A 17,907-nucleotide genomic window follows, 5' to 3' on the forward strand; every position below is an offset into this window, starting at 1 on the left:
AGTCATATCTCTGACAAATGAAAAAGAATTCATGAAGTGAGAAAAAGAAAGATTAAAAACAAAAAGCAAAACCAATTATCACCATATTGACAAATGACAAGCAGAAATCAAAGACTTAGTGCTATGGAAACACAAACCACTTGAGCTAGAACAGCAGCATAGAATCTGATACTCAGGAGTTCAGAAAAAACCAAACAACCAAATGACACCATAGTCAAAATATTAATTTGAGAAAAAAATTTCTGATATGAAAGCACAAGGATATTTATGGAATCCAGAGTGTTCAACAACTTAACAGCTACACTGTCAGAAGACAGTAATGTAGGTCTGGATGGAATTCTTGCTGTAACACCAAGATTACAGGCAGATGGCCTAAGAGCCGAGTAAGACACTCTTTAGTCTTCATAGATTCTGTGATAAGTTCTGTCAGCCATATGCTTCAGCTAAAAAAAAGATCACAGTCTTCTCTCCTATCTCAGTCAACCTGGAAGTATAAAGTTGACAAGAACATATAGTACAAGAAAAAGAAGGAAAGTGAAGCAGACCTCTGGCATTTGGTATCATCTTTGGTGCCAAATCAGTTAATCAGTGGAAGATTCCCCTCTCACATTGCCTCACTTTATAATAAAACCATATAACATAATCATCATAATCCTCACAGTGGGATTGAGTGCACCCTCAGCAAGTCTGCTGATGACATCAAGCTGCACAGTGTGGTCAACACGCTGGAGGGAAGGGATGCCATCCGGAGCAACCTGGACAGACTTGAGAGGTTGGCCTGTGCAAACTGCATGAAGTTCAACAAAGCCAAGTGCAAGGTCCTGCACCGTGGGTTGGGGCAATCCCAAGCACAACTACAGGCTGGGCAGATAATGGATTGAGAGCAGCCCTGAGGAGAAGGACTTGGGGGTGTTGATTGATGAAAAGCTCAACATGAGCCGGCAGTGTGCACTTGCAGCCCAGAAAGCCAACCGTGTCCTAAGCTGCATCAAAAGAAGCGTGACCAGCAGGTCAAGGGAGGTGATCCTGCCCCTCTACTCTGCTCTTGTGAGACCCCACCTGGAGTACTGCATCCAGCTCTGGGGGCCCCAGTACAAGAAGGACATGGAGCTGTTGGAGCGAGTCCAGAGGAGGGCCATGAAGATGATCAGAGGGCTGGAGCACCTCTCCTATGAGGACAGGCTGAGAGAGTTGGGCTTGTTCAGCCTGGAGAAAAGAAGGCTCCAGGGAGATCTAATTGTGGCTTACCAGTACCTGAAGGGGCCTAGAGGAAAGATGGAGAGGGACTGTTTATCAGGGAGTGTAGTGACAGGACAAGGGGTAATGGGTTCAAGCTGAAGGAGGGTCAATTTAGATTAGACGTTAGAAAGAAATTCTTTACTGTGAGGATGGTGAGGCACTGGAACAGGTTGCCCAGAGCAGTTGTGGATGCCCCTTCCCTGGAAGGCCAGGTTGGATGAGGCTTTGGGCAACGTGGTCTAGTGGAGGGTGTCCCTGCCCATGGCAGGGGGGTTGGAACTAGATGATCTTTCGGGTCAGGTCCCTTCCAACCCAAACCGATCTATAATTCTATGACTCTATCATTTGGTTCTCATTAAATTTTCAATTCTGTTGCAAGACTCTAATACCAGTTCCAGATTTTAACGGTTTACAAACAGAGCAAATGGACGCATACCCACATTATGTATGCTTTTAAGAACTAGAGTATGTCCTCACACAACCATATTTCCTCTAATGAGGGTTTGTATAACACAGGGTACGTATTTGAAAGCAATAAGTTTTTTGTAGCTCACTTGCAAGTCCAGGTGAGCATTTGTTTCACCGTGCCTTTTCATTCTCTCTTCCTTAGGACATAACTTCCTAGATTGCTAAAAGAACTGTGTGACTGGTATGAGGGTAGTGTTTATCCATTCACAGACTCTGATATAATGATTATGAGTATGGCTATATTTTGCCCTATTACTTTTGTGATACTGGCAACTTTAAATGTTAGGGTGAGACTTCTTCTAAAGCAAAACTGTTCTGTCTGTTGATTTCAGTCTCAAAGTTGTCTTTTTCAGAAATAAGTTGCAATTCTCTGTGTTTTAATAGTGATATGGATAAAAATAATGACTAGTGTCACTGTTGCACATGTAGATTTCTGATCCATTAATGACAGATCGGTTGTCGCTTAAAAGAGCTAAAACAAACAAATAAAGGAACAGAAGATGAATAATTTCTTCTGTCCAAATGTATATGAATACAGTACAGAGACACATTCCTGAGCTTCCAAGAAGATCCTACTCTTTTTTTTGTGATGTTGGACTTTTAAGTAACCTTAAGTATAATACTTTTGGCTTGAACAGCTATGGTTTATGATCACATCAGAAGCAGGACCGAGGGTGTTTCAAAACATTCGGTGTATCTGAATACATAAATGACCTTGAAATGTAGTGGCTAGTGTAAAATTAATTAGTGCTCAACTGACTCATGTGAGTCATGGAAAATAATTTGACACAACTGACTAAGTTTAGGAATGTCTGTAAGACACCAAAACAAAGCTGGAAATGTTCTGCTGATACTGAGTGTTGCTTATGTATTGAATAATAAGTAGCAACAGCTATGCTTCTGAAGACAGTGTTGTAAATAAAACTGAGTTGTGGACAATATGAGAAGGGTGTTGAACTGCTGATCAACAATTAGCTTGCTGGTTAGTTACAGAAGTTTCTGCATTCTAACTAATAATGACCACAAGTCAATCAGAATGCCAGAATTTGCACATCTCTACAGGTTTGCAAAAATTCTAAAAGTTTAAAGAACTAATCCTCTGATTTCACTCCTACTTTCAGCTTCTCTATCATATCCCCACAAGCCAGTTGTCTCAGCACTTTTCCTCTCAATGCTATTTATCATCTCCTGATCCTACAGTTAAATCAGTGCTAGAATTCCGTCAAGAGCAGAAGAATCCTTAATAAGAAACGGAGATCAGCATGATGAGAGTATGATTCACTACAAGATTCCAAACCATGCAACGAACCCAATATAGTGTTGCAATTTGAGAAAATTTAAATGTAATGTCATCTCTTGTTGGGGGAAGGGGTGGGGAGGGGTGGACGACCAGTACCTTAGCACCAAGTCAAGTATATAGGGAAAGGAAATGAGGAGCTTCCCAATGGAGGTTGCTTAGTATTTGCCAGCAAATGAATTCGGATTTAGAGTCATTAATCTATCTGAAGAAATTACTTGGTCAGATGAGTAGAAGTGTTGTCACTCTCTGAATATATCAAAGGTGAATGTTAGATATTAAAACGTGACAATCTGTCATATGAACAGCTGTTGGAAAACAAGGATTAACTGGATGAGTTAAATGAGGTTGTGTTATTATACTGAGTTTTTCAGTAGGTATAGGTTAACAGAAAGTTGTGTGGTGGCATGCATAGAATAACAGAAATAGCTTGGAAAAGACCTTTAAGATCATTGAGTCCAACCGTTAACCCAGCACTGCCAAGCCCACCACTAAACCATACCCCGAAGCCCCACATCTACACCTCTTTTAAATACCTCCAGGGATGGTGACTCAACCACTTTCCTGGGCAGCCTGTTCCAATGCTTGACAACCCTTTTGGTGAAGAAATTTTTCCTAATATCCACTCTAAAGCTCCCCACAATGGCACAACTTGAGGCCATTTCCTCTTGTCCTATCACTTGTTACTTGGGAGAAGAGACCAACACCCACCTGGCCACAACCTCCTGTCAGGTAGCTGTAGGGAGCAAGAAGGTCTCCCCTCAGCCTCCTTTTCTCCAGGCTAAACAACCCCAGTTCCCTCAGCCGCTCCTCATCGGACTTGTGCTCCAGACCCTTCACCAGCTTCATTGCCCTTCTCTGGACACGCTCCAGCACCTCAATGTCTTCCTGGTAGTGAGGGGCCCAAAACTGAACACAGGACTCAAGGTGCGGCCTCACCAGTGCCGAGTACAGGGGGGCGATCACTTCCCTGGTCCTGCTGGCCACACCATTTCTGACACAAGCCAGGATGCTGTTGGCCTTCTTGGGCCACCTGGCCACACTGCTAGCTCCTATTCAGCCAACTGTCAACCAATATCCTCACGTCCTTCTCTGCCAGAGGTACAGGTCTGGTTATAAAGCTGGACTACTTTGTTTCCTCTGATACCCTTCCTTGCCAGTAAGGCTTCTCCCCCTATAATGCCCAACTAATTACAGACAAAACCTTCTCATTTTTGTTTCTTAAGTTTGTACGCAGTGTTTCCTTTTTTTTTTTCTTCATTGTGGACTTTTCTGGACACTATAACCAGATTTTCAATTAGCAGTATATTCGGTTGCACACTGGTGAACGGCAGAATAGTGTTTTGGCACTAGTGGAGGTGTTCTTCCTAAGGTGTTGTGCATCTAGGTACAATAATAAAGTAGAGAGCATGGACTTGCTTTTAATTCAATGTGCCTTTATACAATTTCATCTTTTATTAGTATTATTTTAGAAACTTAATTTTCTTCTAGTATTTGGCCACACAAGAGTTCTTACCAGGAACAAAATAACTGATCCTCTGCTACTCAGAGTACCGGTGAAAATGAGGCTGTATTTAAGAAGCTTTGATGTATGACCATGCTGCTCTTCCAAGTCATTTGAAATCAGTCTTCAGAGTCTTTAGTTTTCAGTTTCTATGTACAACTTCATCAGCTTCCTTTCTTTGGGGAGGAAGGAAAATGAGGGGAAACTGTGAGTGGCTGCCATTTTGGAATGCTTAAAGCTCCTGAGACTTAAAGCTTGCCAGTCAGAATTACCTCTGATCAGCAGTACATCTTCTGATTCAGAGAAGAACATCCATCACTTGAAGGTATGTAAATGCTTTTTCCTTAGAGATACCAAAATAAAAATTTGTACTGTTGAATCTGTACTTGCCTGAACAACCAGCTTGTGCCACTTCAGATGAAGCGGACAACCTCCCTAGGAGAAAAATGTTGCCCAGTCCAGTGCTGCAGGGCTAAGCTGCTATAAGCTGCCTATACTGAGCTGGATGCAGATTGCAGTCACTACTGATACTTATGACTCTGTCATGGCACTGGTGCTCCTGAATACCTTTTGAAAGCAGAAGGCACAGCTGAGTAAAATCTTCATGTGGTTCTGAAGAGTGAGAATTATGTCATTTACAGAAGGAGAAGAAAGGAGTTTAAAACGCTTTGCAAAAGCAGTAGTAATGCTTAGCCAGTTATCGAGACGAGCATCAGGCTGGGGGATCAAGATGTGCTTTTTATATGGCTCTTTAGATTGCTTTCAGTAAATATACCCAATGCTGCAGCTGGCCAAAAATACTGTGGGTACTATTATTGTTGGTATTGAAAAATATTTGGGTTCTAGGTTCCACACCCTTTTGGCATTAAAGGAAAGATGTTTTTACTTGCACATGAGAAGTGGTAACAGACATTCCTTTTTAAGGCTACATTTGGCTTCATGAAAGTGGTCAGCTAACCAATTGCACCTGCCCCAGCACTGCAAAACAACAAACACACTGAAATTGTTATATCATCCTAACGCCTCACAGCAAGTCTGCTTTCTGAAAATCTAGAAAGAGGTGGTTATGTTGCTTCCTAGGAGCCATCACAGCCTAAATGAGACACCAGTATGTAGCCTCATGAGTAGGAGGCACTTTTTTTTTTCAGGTAGGAGGCATCTCAGAATGGCACTGAATCAAGTTCTGCTTGGTGTACAGAAGTGCCTTTAGAAATCACACCAGAAACACTTTCCTTTTCTGTAGGAAACCACCACATAGGGATGCTTGATACTGGCATTTTACATACACTTAGATTTGACATAAGAAACAACCAAACATCTCTGAGGAGAGTTTGACTTAAAAAAATACAAAGAAATACCCCTTGCAGCAGACTACATTCAGCTCGTAAGACACACTAAGAAAAGGTTTCAAACAGCTGACTAAATACCTCCAACTTACCCCCAAAAAAGCACATTTATTGTGAGGCCAAAACAGACTTTACTCAAGACTACCCGAGCTTCAAAAAAAGGCAGAGCAAGCAAAACTGAAAGTTTGATAACCATAAGAATCAAGGGAAAGCCAGAAAACTTCTGTCTTGACTGTCCACAAGCTACTTGAGAGAGAATATATTCCAAGACTCACCCACAAAATGCTTACAGTGAGCAGCACTTTTGAAGAACCTAAACCAACGCGATTAAGTACGTGAAGGCACTAGGCTAGTCAACAGGCCAAAACACTCCAAATCTGCCTGGGAGGGCTCCCAGCAAGGTACGGGGCATGGACCTGCCTCCAACATACACAAGACTCTTCGGGTGGCTTCTTTGCAGGAACCTGGAAACAGGTATCTCCGGGAGTGTGTTGGTCTCCTCTCAGACAGCAGCCCCAGACTCTTCTAAGGTATTTACTTGAAGAGCATTGTGTATGTTGGGGGAAGGTCCACGCCCTGTAGGTCCTCAGGAATTCTCCTAGGCATCTTCTGGAGTGTGTTAGTCTCCTCTGGAAATGGGTGAATTCCCAGGTAGCAGCCCTAGACTCCTCCAAGGTAGCTACCCAAGGAGTTCTGTCAATGTTAGAGGCAGTTTCATTCCTGTGAGCTCCCCAGGACTCTCGTAGACATCTCCAAGAGCATTTTTGTTTCTTCTGGACATACATAAATTTCCAGGTAGCAGCCCCAGACTCTATGGTAACTGCTCAGAGACCACTGTGTGTGTTGGGGGAAGACTCATGCCTGGTAGCAATTTGGGAATTTTCTCTATGATCAAGAAACTTTTCTTTTACTTGCTCTTTTTCAACACTTTCCTTGTATGGGCTTCAGGGATAGGGAAAGAGATAATGGAGATCCAATACTCTGATTCTGGATGCTCAGAACAAGGAGCTCCAGGAAAGCATTCCTGAGGCATTGAATCACATACTGCAATCCACTGGATAACTTCAGTTTCTTTCAAGACTTTAAATAAATAAATAATCTGTCACTTCTCACATATGGTATGTATGCCATACAACTACTTAGGAGAAGCCTTTTCCTTAAATCTGCACTACAATATCCCTACAGAGGCATGGAAAGGAAGAATTAGCCAGCATACAAGGAAAAACCATGGAATTTTTAGTGATCTGATAAAATTAATTATCTCATAACTTAGTTTCCCTTAAGATATTTATGCATCTCAACTACTTTATGCATTGATTACTGAAATGCAGTAAGGCTTAATTTATTTTTGTAATTTTTAATGCATCTGAACTTAAGAGAAAAAATGTTTTGCTGTTGTTTAAGTAGGATGCTACATATGTTATACAGCATTTTAAACTGTAAGAGTGCATTAATCTGACTTGACTTCTGAATTGTAATGCAATCAGATTCACTCCTTTGCAGTTATTTTGGTATATTTGATAATGACGTCATGTGGAATGTTGCGGGTGGGGAGGAGCAGGGAGTAGTAGGGGGGCATTTGTTTAATTAAACAATTAAACCACTTGTTGAACCACTTTTTTGGATTAATCCTGCTCAAGTATACCATCCTGAAACTGGTAATTAACACTTGACCTCACACAATGGTCTTTGTCTTTTTCTTGCTCAGCCTCAAACATCTTTTGACATCAACATGCCAAGGAAGTCTATAATGGACTGTATAACTGCTGTCCAGATCAATTCTGAATTCCACCACTCATCAGAACACATTCACATCAAACCTACAAGACTACTTTGGATTCTAAAATAATAGTTTATATAAAGCCATTTCAAGTTCTGCTTGCAGAGCTAGATGAATTATTAGTGTCATGATTACAAAAAAAAAATTATCATCTGTGTGGACTTCTATTGAAACAAAAACTTGGGGGTGGGGAGGGAGGAAATGGGGATAGGACCTTCCTCCATGGTAATGTTCCATGTCAAAGTAACGTACTCGAAATGACTAAGTCATCACGTGAACAAGATCAAGAGTTGCAGGGACTCTGCTCTACCTTCAACTGCTTTATAAAAATCCAAAGCCTATGACAAAGGCAGTACTAAAGCAGCGTTTTCAATCCCAGCTCAGTCACCTTCATACCAAAGTTCATCTCAAGGATTCTGATCCTTGACTGCGATTGCCTTACACCAGGCGATGATCAATCCACTGAGATAACACTCTGCTGAGACCAAAGACTAGAGTTCCCATGTTAGGATGGGGTGAAGAGTCAGTCACTAAAATACAACGCAAGATCAGAATCACAAAGGCATTGTACAGCTGTGACAGGACACAGAGCTACAGCTATACGGGCCAGCAGAAGACTACCAGGAGCATCATGCATTTCTCTCAGTGTTTTCCCATTAGCCTAGGTCCTGCCAAGATCTCAGCAGATAGGGGAGAGGGAGGCAAACACAAAACTTCACAGAAAGTGTGCACAAACTAACCATGTCCTCTGTCTCTTGTCTAAGAAGGATAAAAGGTAGAACTGAGAAAGGACATGTGTGTTTTGGGAATAAGGATGGACACTCTGAATCTTAACTGGAATAGGTACCGTATCAGTGATTCTGTTTTTTCACTACATAAAGAGGCATTAGGTATGTCAAATCTTACCTAAGTAGTGGTAAGCTTTGACACCACTTCTGTTCTTGCAATTTTTATATAAACCATCCACCAACATGAAGGCCATAGCAGGCCAAGTAGAATGCCACATTAATTCCGACCTCGTATTAATACAACTTCCTTTTTTTTTTTTTTGCCTAGAGGTGTGAAGATCACAGAGAATGGTTACATGCAGAAACATACTAGGAATAGTTAGTAGAGATTACAAAGTCTCAATTTTGTCTTTCCTTAGCATTGAGCAGAGAAATGCTACCAGAAGGCAACACAGTAGTCTTTGCTAATGCAAGTAGGCTGTGTCATCTCACAGTATGCTGATACAACCTTGCATCTAGAAATTATTATGGCAGGATTATGACAAAGTCATCACACTCAATGCTCCTTAACTGACGAATTGATGAAAATTACAGAGTATTGTTGGTGAATGACATTGGACATCATCTCGTGATAATTTATCACAAGCCAGATCTGCCTTTCATTCACAAAATTCAGGATGCTCTGCGAGATAAAGCATGGTGTAATTCGAGGTTAAAAATAATAAGACGACGACACCAGGGAATTGATAAAGTTGTCCTACAAAAGGCCAAGACAGATGAATTAAGGAGGATGCTATTTTTGTCAGTCTATTTTAGATGGGGGAAAAAAAGGGATCTGATAAAAATTCATTTACAGAAGGTATATACAAAGCAAGGCTTTGATACAGACAGCTTTAGGAATTTCATCATCATGGTCAACAAGGTTGTCTGAAACAAACTCAGAACTTCTGTTTACAGTATGAATTGTCTGTATTAGGATACATAGAGGTCCTTCCTCTGACCTGCCTCACGCTGCAGGTGTCTTGGACAACTGCCTCAAAACACCTTAATTAGAGGCTAGATCTGGCCTTGGCAAGACAGCAAGGAGGCTGCAATTAGGACAATACTTTCTCGTATTTTCCTTCAAGGGAACAGACTTGGACTACAGAAGCAAAAATGTGAACAAGGAAAGCAGGACTTAGATGCATGCCTTGGGACAAAGAAAGGAAGCTGCAGGTAAGTGAAGAAAGTAACAACAGAGGCAAAGCTGATACCCTCTTGCAGCACTGGACTGTTTCAGTCAACCACACACAAAATACAGAAAGCGATCTGAGAAGCAACAGCAGCAACATGCACATAATCCAGAAAACAACTCATTAATAGAATACAGAAGCCTATAAGATTCAGGGACATCAGAAAAAAAAAAAACAAAACAACCAAAAACCCCAGCACTATGTAAGGCAGAGCAACGCCACTATGTTATCTACCAGGTTTTATACATGCCAAACCAAGAAGAAACAGCTATACTAACAGCTATACTAACTGAATAATATTTTCATTCACAGATAAATTAGTAAAAACAAGCTTCTTGCATTCAGGTATTTTTCAGTTAATCTGGACTCCATCTCACCCAACTAAGAAAGATCTCTGAGCACCATGCCTCCTGGGAAGTACCTTCCAGAGATCTATACCTCAATCTTTAATAGCTTGGGATTGTATTTTATACCATCAGCTTGTCTACTGTCTGACTTCAGGACTGAACACTGCTTCCTTGACATTTTTTATATTCTGTGATATCTGTAACATTGGAGTTCATCCAGATTCACAATGGTATCTTTAGTTAAAAGAAAAAAAAGAAAAAAAAAGGAAGTGCTTAGAGCTAGGGCACGTATACGCCATAGCTGCAAGCCAGGCCATATATTTTCATTGATAAAAATGGTAGTTGGGCAACACCTGTTTCCAGAAAGAGCCAAACTTAACAAGATTGACAGCTGAACAAGGCCCACAGAATTTAAAAACAAATCCAAGAAAACCATCACATACATGTAGGAGTCCCACAACGGACCTAAACCAGCAAGTCACAAGCATTCAGACACAGAATCCTGGAGGAAAAAAGATGGTATACTTTTTGCAACTGAAAAGTAATACCTCTGGTGCTAAACCAAAGAAAATTCCCTACATGTAAGGTTTACTGAAGTATCTTAGAGGCAGGTTGTCATGCTTTAGCCCCAGCTGGCAGCTGAGCACCACACAGCCGCTCACTCACCCCCACTCCTTCCCATGGGACAGGGAGGAGAATAGGAAGAAAAAGATAAAACTCATGGGTTGGGATAAGAACAGTTTACTGGGACAGCAAAGGGAGAGGAAAACAACAACAACAACAGTTATAAAAGAATATACAAAGCAGGTGATACATAATGCAATTTGCTTATTGCCCGAAACACGATGCCCAGCCCCTCCTCGAGCAGCAATATGTCCTCCCTGGCCAGCCCCCTTTATATACTGAGCATGACATCATATGATATGGAATAACCCTTTGGTCAGTTTGAGTCAGCTGTCCTGGCTGTGTCCCCTCTCAGCTTCTTGTGAAAATTAATTCTATCCTAGCCAAAAAAACAGGATACAGGCCTCCGTGAAACAGCTAGCTTTGGAAGCATATTTATTTGCTTGCAAATAAAAGTTATTTGTCTGCAGAGGTGCTAAGACTCAGGCCAAAGATAATTTGGTACAAACTCCACTGCAGTAAAATGAGGGTATTTAACACATATTTCAATCAAACATTACCAAATTCCACATTCAGAAGCTGTCACCTAAGTGTATCCTTAAGCACAGTTTTCTCAGCAGTGGTTTCAGAGGCAAAAACTGAATCAAAGGTTAGTCCCATCTGCTGTCAAATCAAGCTTTTTTTCTCATGTAGTATCAAAACACCTTAATTTTTTTATTGAATAAGCTGTCAGAGATGTTGGAAGCTTACTTTCATGGCTCCTTCTGCTGAAACAGTATGGCTATAACAGAAGAGTGAACTTCCAACAGTATGAGTAACTCTGCTCTGGTCTGTGGTGTAAAGTATGCTAGTTATTTCCCCTAGCCAGACTTGAAGAGGGTTCCTTTAGCAGTCAGTCTGCAGCCTCTCCAGGAGGGGAAAGGAAAGAATATTCTCCCAGTCGTACTGAAGACCGTTATCTACCTGATGGGTCCATCACATTCTTGTCTACTGGTCAAAAAAGAGGATGCAGGAGTATTACCACCTACTGAATAGCTGTTCTAACAGTCTCTTTACCTTGCTTGGGCAGGACTAATGAGGGACGATGGAGGGCTGTTGGTTGGATTCAAAGCAAATCCAACCAACAGTCTTCCATCATCCCTCTTTAGTCCCATCCAAGCGATGTAACAGCATATTTAGAACTTGGCAAATACTACGAAAAGCACCAATACTGGACTCAGTGATGCCACCCTCAATGTTCTGCAAGTTTCCTGAACTAGAAATACAAAGTTAAAAAGCAGTTGCTTTAGACAAAAGATTATTACTCTAAAAATGTCACTGATGCAGGACAAGAGCATCTCTGAAGCAATAGCTGCTTGTCAGCAGTCCCAGTAAAGACCTGATGTACCTGTGAGAGGTATCAGTGCAGTCCGATCCCAAACACCTCTTCTTAGAAGTCAACTTACTACTTCTCCCCAATTTGCTTGCCTCCTCAAGCTGCCAGATCATATTTCTTTTCCCTAGATAAAACAGCTTTATACAACCACTTTGCATAGTTAGCATCTCCTGCTCTTCATTCAATTCCAAACAGATTAATGTATCTAAACATTAAGAAGGGTAAAAGAGAACTACTGGGTAATCCAAGGAGACTTGTTGGGAAGAGAGATTATGACACATTGCTGAACACACATCAGTATCCAGAACCTCAAGCTCAAGTGGTGAATGGAATGAAGAAAAGGAAATTAGCAAGTAAGGCAGGATTAGTAAACAAGTTTGGTGGGGAAAAAAGTGGAACACCCTTCTTATCACATCCTTTGTACAGACTCCTGCATTGGGTTTGCATGGCAAGGTTTTGGAAGTGGGGGGGGGTGGTGACAGGGGTGGCTTCTGCGAGAAGCTTCCCCCATGTCTGACAGAGCCAATGCCAGCCAGCTCCAAGACAGATCCACCGCTGGCCAAGGCCAAGCCTATTAGTTGCAATGGTTAACACCTCTCAGATAATATAGTTAAGGCGGGGAAAAACCAACCCTAGGAGCAATTTTTGCAGCCAGAGAGGAGTGAGAATGTGTGAGAGAAACAACTGGGCAGACACCCAGGTCAGTGAAGAAGGAGGGGGAGGAGGTGCTCCAGGCAACCAGAGCAGAGATTCCCATGCAGCCCCTGGAGAAGACCACGGTGAGGCAGGCTGTCCCCCTGCAGCCCATGGAGAAGACCACGGTGGAACAGATATCCACCTGCAGCCCATGGAGAAGACCCCACGCCGGAGCAGGTGGAGGCACCCAAAGGAGGCTGTGACCCTGTGGGAAGCCCATGCTGCAGCAGGCTCCTGGCAGGACCTGTGGCCCTGTGGAGAGAGGAGTCCAGGCTGGAGCAGGTTTGCTGGCAGGACTTGTGACCCCATGGGGGACCCACGCTGGAGCAGTCTGTTCCTGAAGGGCTACACCCTGTGGAAGGGACACACGCTGGAGCAGTTCGTGAAGATTGCAGCCCATGGAAAGGGCTCATGTTGCAGAATTTGGTGGAGGACTGTCTCCTGTGGGAGGGACCCCACACTGGAGCAGGGGAAGAGTGTGAGGAGTCCTCCTGCTGAGGGGAAAGGAGTGGCAGAGACACCGTGTGATGAACTGACCACAACTCCCATTCCCCTGTCCCCTGTAACACTGGCAAGGAGGAGGTAGAGAAAAATCAGGAGTGAGGTTGAGCCTGGGAAGAAGGGAGGGGTGGGGGAAGGTCTTAGATTTGGTTTTATTTTCTCATTACTCTACTCTGATTTGATTGGTAAGAAATTAATTTTCTCAAATTGAGTCTGGTTTGCCCATGATGGTAATTAGTGAGTGATCCCTCTCTGCCCGTATCTTGACCCACGAAAGTTCTGTCATTTTCTCTTCCCTGTCCAGCTGAGGAGGGCAGTGATAGAGTGGCTTTGGTGGGTACCTGGCCTCCAGGCAAGGTCAACCCACCACAACTCCAGATCCAACCTTTGGACTCACTCTGCTTTTCATTTTTCTGTTAATGGTATAAAGCATATGGTGTATCTACACCAGCACCTTGCTCAAAAATTTAACATCCTGGCTGATTCAGGTCTTGAAAGTTGCCTCTCCAATTTGAGGTATTACCCCAGGACCGTACAGGTGATCAGGAGACTTCCTACACAGAACACACAAAAACACTGAGAAATACTCCAGCCTTCAAACATGAAAATATACTTTCTTCCTCTCTGTTTCCTTCCTCCTGAAGTAAGCTGATAGCACAACCAAAACACTAGTTAAAACTTAAGATAAACGTACTTGCTGATTCTTTAAACGTTACAGGACCAAATGCAAGTAAAAATCTAACTCAAAAGGAAAAAAGCAAGCATCTAGAAACCCAGAGGTGAAACACCAGGAAGCAAAAAGCACTGGTAGCAGGACGCTAAGGAAAAAAAAAACAAACCAGAAAATAACCCGAACAATCAAACACAGTAAATACAAACAAATGTAAAGAAGCCAGATGTGCTAAACCAGATCTTGAAACAAATTCATTTCCCTGTCAAAGACCTCACAAATCAGTAGCTGTAGTACACTGGAAAGACAATCTCTCACACACCCTGATCATTACTAAGGAATCGTCTGAATTTACCAACTGGTAGAGGTTACACAGTATGCCACATGCATCCTGTACTAACATCCATATGAGTAAGACAACAGTAAGTAGTCAGTTGATTTCTAAGTGCATTTTACTAGAATTAAGACTTCAGAATGAAAATTCTGACAGACATCATCTTCAGACAACTCCAGTACGTGACCTTTGAAATATTTAAGCGTCTCATTACTAGTGAGATCATTATCAGAACTGAATTCAGCAGCATGTTTTATAATGTGTATCGTCATGATTCATCAAAGTAATTCCACAATTACACTGCAGTCTGACAGAGGTATGATGCTCCAACATTTCTAGGTGGATTCCATAGGACATTTAGAATGGAATCTATTCCAAGGCTGAAACTACAAGCACCAATAAATTATCAAATTTTTTCCCCCCAAAGAATCCTGAGACAATGAGTTCTACATGACTATTGAGCTCAACCAGCCAGCAAAGCTACTACAGGCATCAGCCTCCTATTTTTTCCAAGCTAAATAAAATAAATTTTAAGAAGTAGAATAAAACAGTCAATATCTCAAGAACTTACCTTCAGACTTCAACTTTGTAAGAACAAAAATCAGGTAGTTGTTGAAATCTGGATACTGATTGAGTTGTTCCAGTTTCTGAAGAGAAAAACTATTAAGGAAAGTTGAACCTTTCCACACAGCATTTATAGCTTTCTGGATACAAAGACTATTAACTGAGTTATGTACTGCTGCATCACTTCAACCAGCTGTGACTATAAGCTTACAATACACAGAGTATGAACAATCTAAAAACAGTTTCTGTCATTTTCTTACTGAAACAATAGCTTTTAGTTATGGGGAAATCTGAAAATAAAATAAAAAAATAATCCAGGGACAGACACAGAAATTAATAGATCCTTGAAAATATCTGTAAAGCCACTAAGAAAAGCTTCCTCTGTACAGTTTTGGATTTCAATATTTACACTTTAGAAGCCCACAAAACCTAAGGTATTCACTGAAACACAATCCAGTATCGTCATTTGAAAGAATATCTGAAGCCTTACCAATTCATAACTTTGTTAACAAAGGATTCTGTCTAACCTATACTCCCCACTTTGTTATATTTGACTTCCAAGCACCCAAATGTGCCAAAACAGTGCCATAAAGAGCACAACAGTATCAACACACCAATATCTTACAAAAAATTATGGACTGGAGTACTTTACATTTGAAACCATTAATTACCACTCTGGTTGGACACACTACTAAGTAGCATTCTACATACCACAGCCATCACATTTTTTTGTGGAAACAGTCTCAAACTACATTGATTTTATTTTTAAATTATAGGACATGAACTGTCAAATTTTATTGGAACATTTTTCCAAAAGTGATGATAATACAAAGGTAAAAATTGGCCATTTCTCTAACGTTTACAGGCCAACATAGGAGGATTTCCTTGAAAGCACAGGTATCTCAGCACAGCAGGGAGTTATCACTAGTATTTAAAAACAATTTCAAACATCAGTGAACAGCAATTTTGTTCAGTCAGTTTCTACTCATCTTCAAGACAGACAGCATCACCTGTATTGCCCATCCCACACATACACTGGTATTTTTCAATAAACAAACCAGATGCTATTAAGTTGTTTGAAGCAGAGCTTTAAAAAGTAATTTTACATTAAAGCTACACTATCAACACTGTTGCTATAAACATTTTTGTATTTTAAATACTAAAGAGCACCAGTTTAAGTCTGGGGCATTATCAGAACATTTCACTTAGACACTCCTGTTCAGGATTTTTCAAAGGAAGCAAAAGCATCTTAAAATCTGAAGCATAGCTGCAAGAACAATATGATCGAGATGAAAACTATCTTCACCTTTCAGATAAGAGCAGAAGCCTTCCTAAGCTTGACCACATCTGTTAGAAAAGTGGAGCAAATTTGGCTTCATGCTAAACTCTTAAAATAACATAAATATATATCCATATACACACATACATATATATGTTCTTACCTACATAAATAAATTCTGTTGCTTTCTGTGAAGATCTTTAAGCAAATGCCTTAAATAAAAAGAGGTGGTGATGATGATAAAATCATATCCTTCATAGAATTTCAGGACTTCCTAGACATTTTAAAAGCACTTACACGGCTAGCTCAAGGAGCAGGAGACAGTAGACAAGGGCTTTATTTTGCAAGACCTATGCTTCCATGAGTCTTAATTTAAAATTTTATTATCTCAATCTTCATTCCTTAAAACCTTGCTACTCCATCACTTCTACAATCAAGAGGCACTTAGGGGTGTAAAAGACCCAACAATCCACAACACTAACACCAACTGCACTGCAAAGCATCACAAGAAGCCACACACAGTACACTTCTCCCTTCCTGTGAATTTTAACGAGGGTAACGAGCACTATTTCAGGCTCAGGCTCCTAGGCAAGCAGAAACATCCTCACAACGTTGCAAAATGCGCAGTGGCAGAGCCAGCAGGCCAACGAGGGCGTGCAGGCAGCGGCTCCACCAGGGGCACTTCCCCCACCAGCTACGGCTTTCGCCTCGAATCCCAGCCCCGGATTACCTCAGGAGGCCTCTGCTCGCCCCCGCTTTGCCGCAGGGACGACGGGTACCCCGCGCCGCCTGCTCAGCCCGCCGGGCCGCGGGGCACCCCGGCCCCCTCGGCGGGATCCGCCAGGGCGAGGGCCGCGCTCCCGCCCCGCCGCGGCTGGGGGCTGGGCGCTGGCGGCGGCCCAGCGTGAAGGAACCCGGGAAAGCGGCAGATACCGGCAGAGCCGCGCCAGAGCCTGGGCTTTAAAAAGAAAAAAAAAAAAAAAACCCACCCACACCAAACCGGCCCTTGGCTCCGGGATCGCAACAGGTGCCCGGGCCCCCGCCGGGGGAAGGCAGCCCCACGGCCCACAGGCCGCCTCGGCGGTTCAAACGCCGCGCCACGGCCGCCCGCTCCGGCGGAGGCTCGGCCCACCGCTCTGTGGCGGCTCCCAGGGCAGGCCAGGCTACGCCTGCCGCAGCGCCGGCCTGCTGCCGCGCAGGCCGCGCTCCCCTCGCCCGCCGCCCCCAGTCTCCCCAGCACCCGCCCGGGCCGCCGCGGCCCCGCTCCGCCCGCCCCGCCCGCGCGGTGCAGGCCTCAGCCAAGGATACTTGTTGCACGGCTCTCTGCGTAGTGGTGTCCGGGGACTGGGACTCCTTGAGCAGCTGCAGGATCTGCTGGAGCCCCTGCTCGTCGGGCTTCCACTCATACTCCATCTTGGCTTGCTGGAAAACACCAGACAACAGGCGGCCGCAGTTAGCGGCGCGGCAGGGCCCAGGCCAGGGGAGGCGGGAGGGCAGAAAGGAAGGAAGGCCGAAGGGAGGGAGGGGGCACCGCGCCGCCCGGCCCGACCCGCTCGAGCTCTCGCCCCCGCAGCGCGGACCCCGCCAACCGCCCGACCCCGCCACCAAACAGACAGACAACACCGACCTGCTCCCGCCGCCGCCCGCAGTGCTCCAAGCCGACTGAGTCACGGCGAATTTGTAATCTGGCCCGAAGAGCCGCCCCGCGTCCTCCTGGGTCCTAGCGCCGGGCACGCCTCCCCCCACCCGGGCCTCCTCGGGCCCGCCGGCGCCGCCGTCAGCCTTTTCCCTGTGCGTCCCACACCGTCAGGAGCCTGGGGGAGACAAAATGCGGGTCCCTCAGTCCCGGCCGGTGGGAAACGGGGCGCTTCCGCCGCCCACCCGAGAACAGAGAGAAACCTCCGGCAGCCGCGACAGGCGAGG

At 43.6% G+C, this 17,907-nt stretch overlaps 1 protein-coding gene across 6 annotated transcripts in view; it reads right to left on the minus strand.

The window, feature by feature from the left end:
• Positions 1–17,907, minus strand: part of TNPO1 (transportin 1) — an 80,400-nt gene that overhangs the window by 42,282 nt on the left and 20,211 nt on the right. For 4 of the 6 annotated variants that reach the window (XR_008574601.1, XM_054809058.1, XM_054809061.1 and 1 more), the window contains exons 2-3: positions 17,293–17,406; positions 14,713–14,788 (exon numbers count right to left, since the gene is read on the minus strand). Coding sequence is in view for 5 of the 6 variants with exons in the window: in XM_054809058.1 (XP_054665033.1) it covers positions 14,713–14,788; positions 17,293–17,406 (190 nt within the window). In the remaining variant the exon portion in view is untranslated. Of the gene's footprint in view, positions 1–14,712; positions 14,789–17,292; positions 17,407–17,611; positions 17,799–17,907 lie in introns of all 6 variants that reach the window. The other 2 variants (XM_054809060.1, XM_054809059.1) reach the window with 1 other exon arrangement.

This window comes from Grus americana, chromosome Z, assembly GCF_028858705.1.
Source record: "Grus americana isolate bGruAme1 chromosome Z, bGruAme1.mat, whole genome shotgun sequence".
NCBI classification, from domain to species: domain Eukaryota; kingdom Metazoa; phylum Chordata; class Aves; order Gruiformes; family Gruidae; genus Grus; species Grus americana.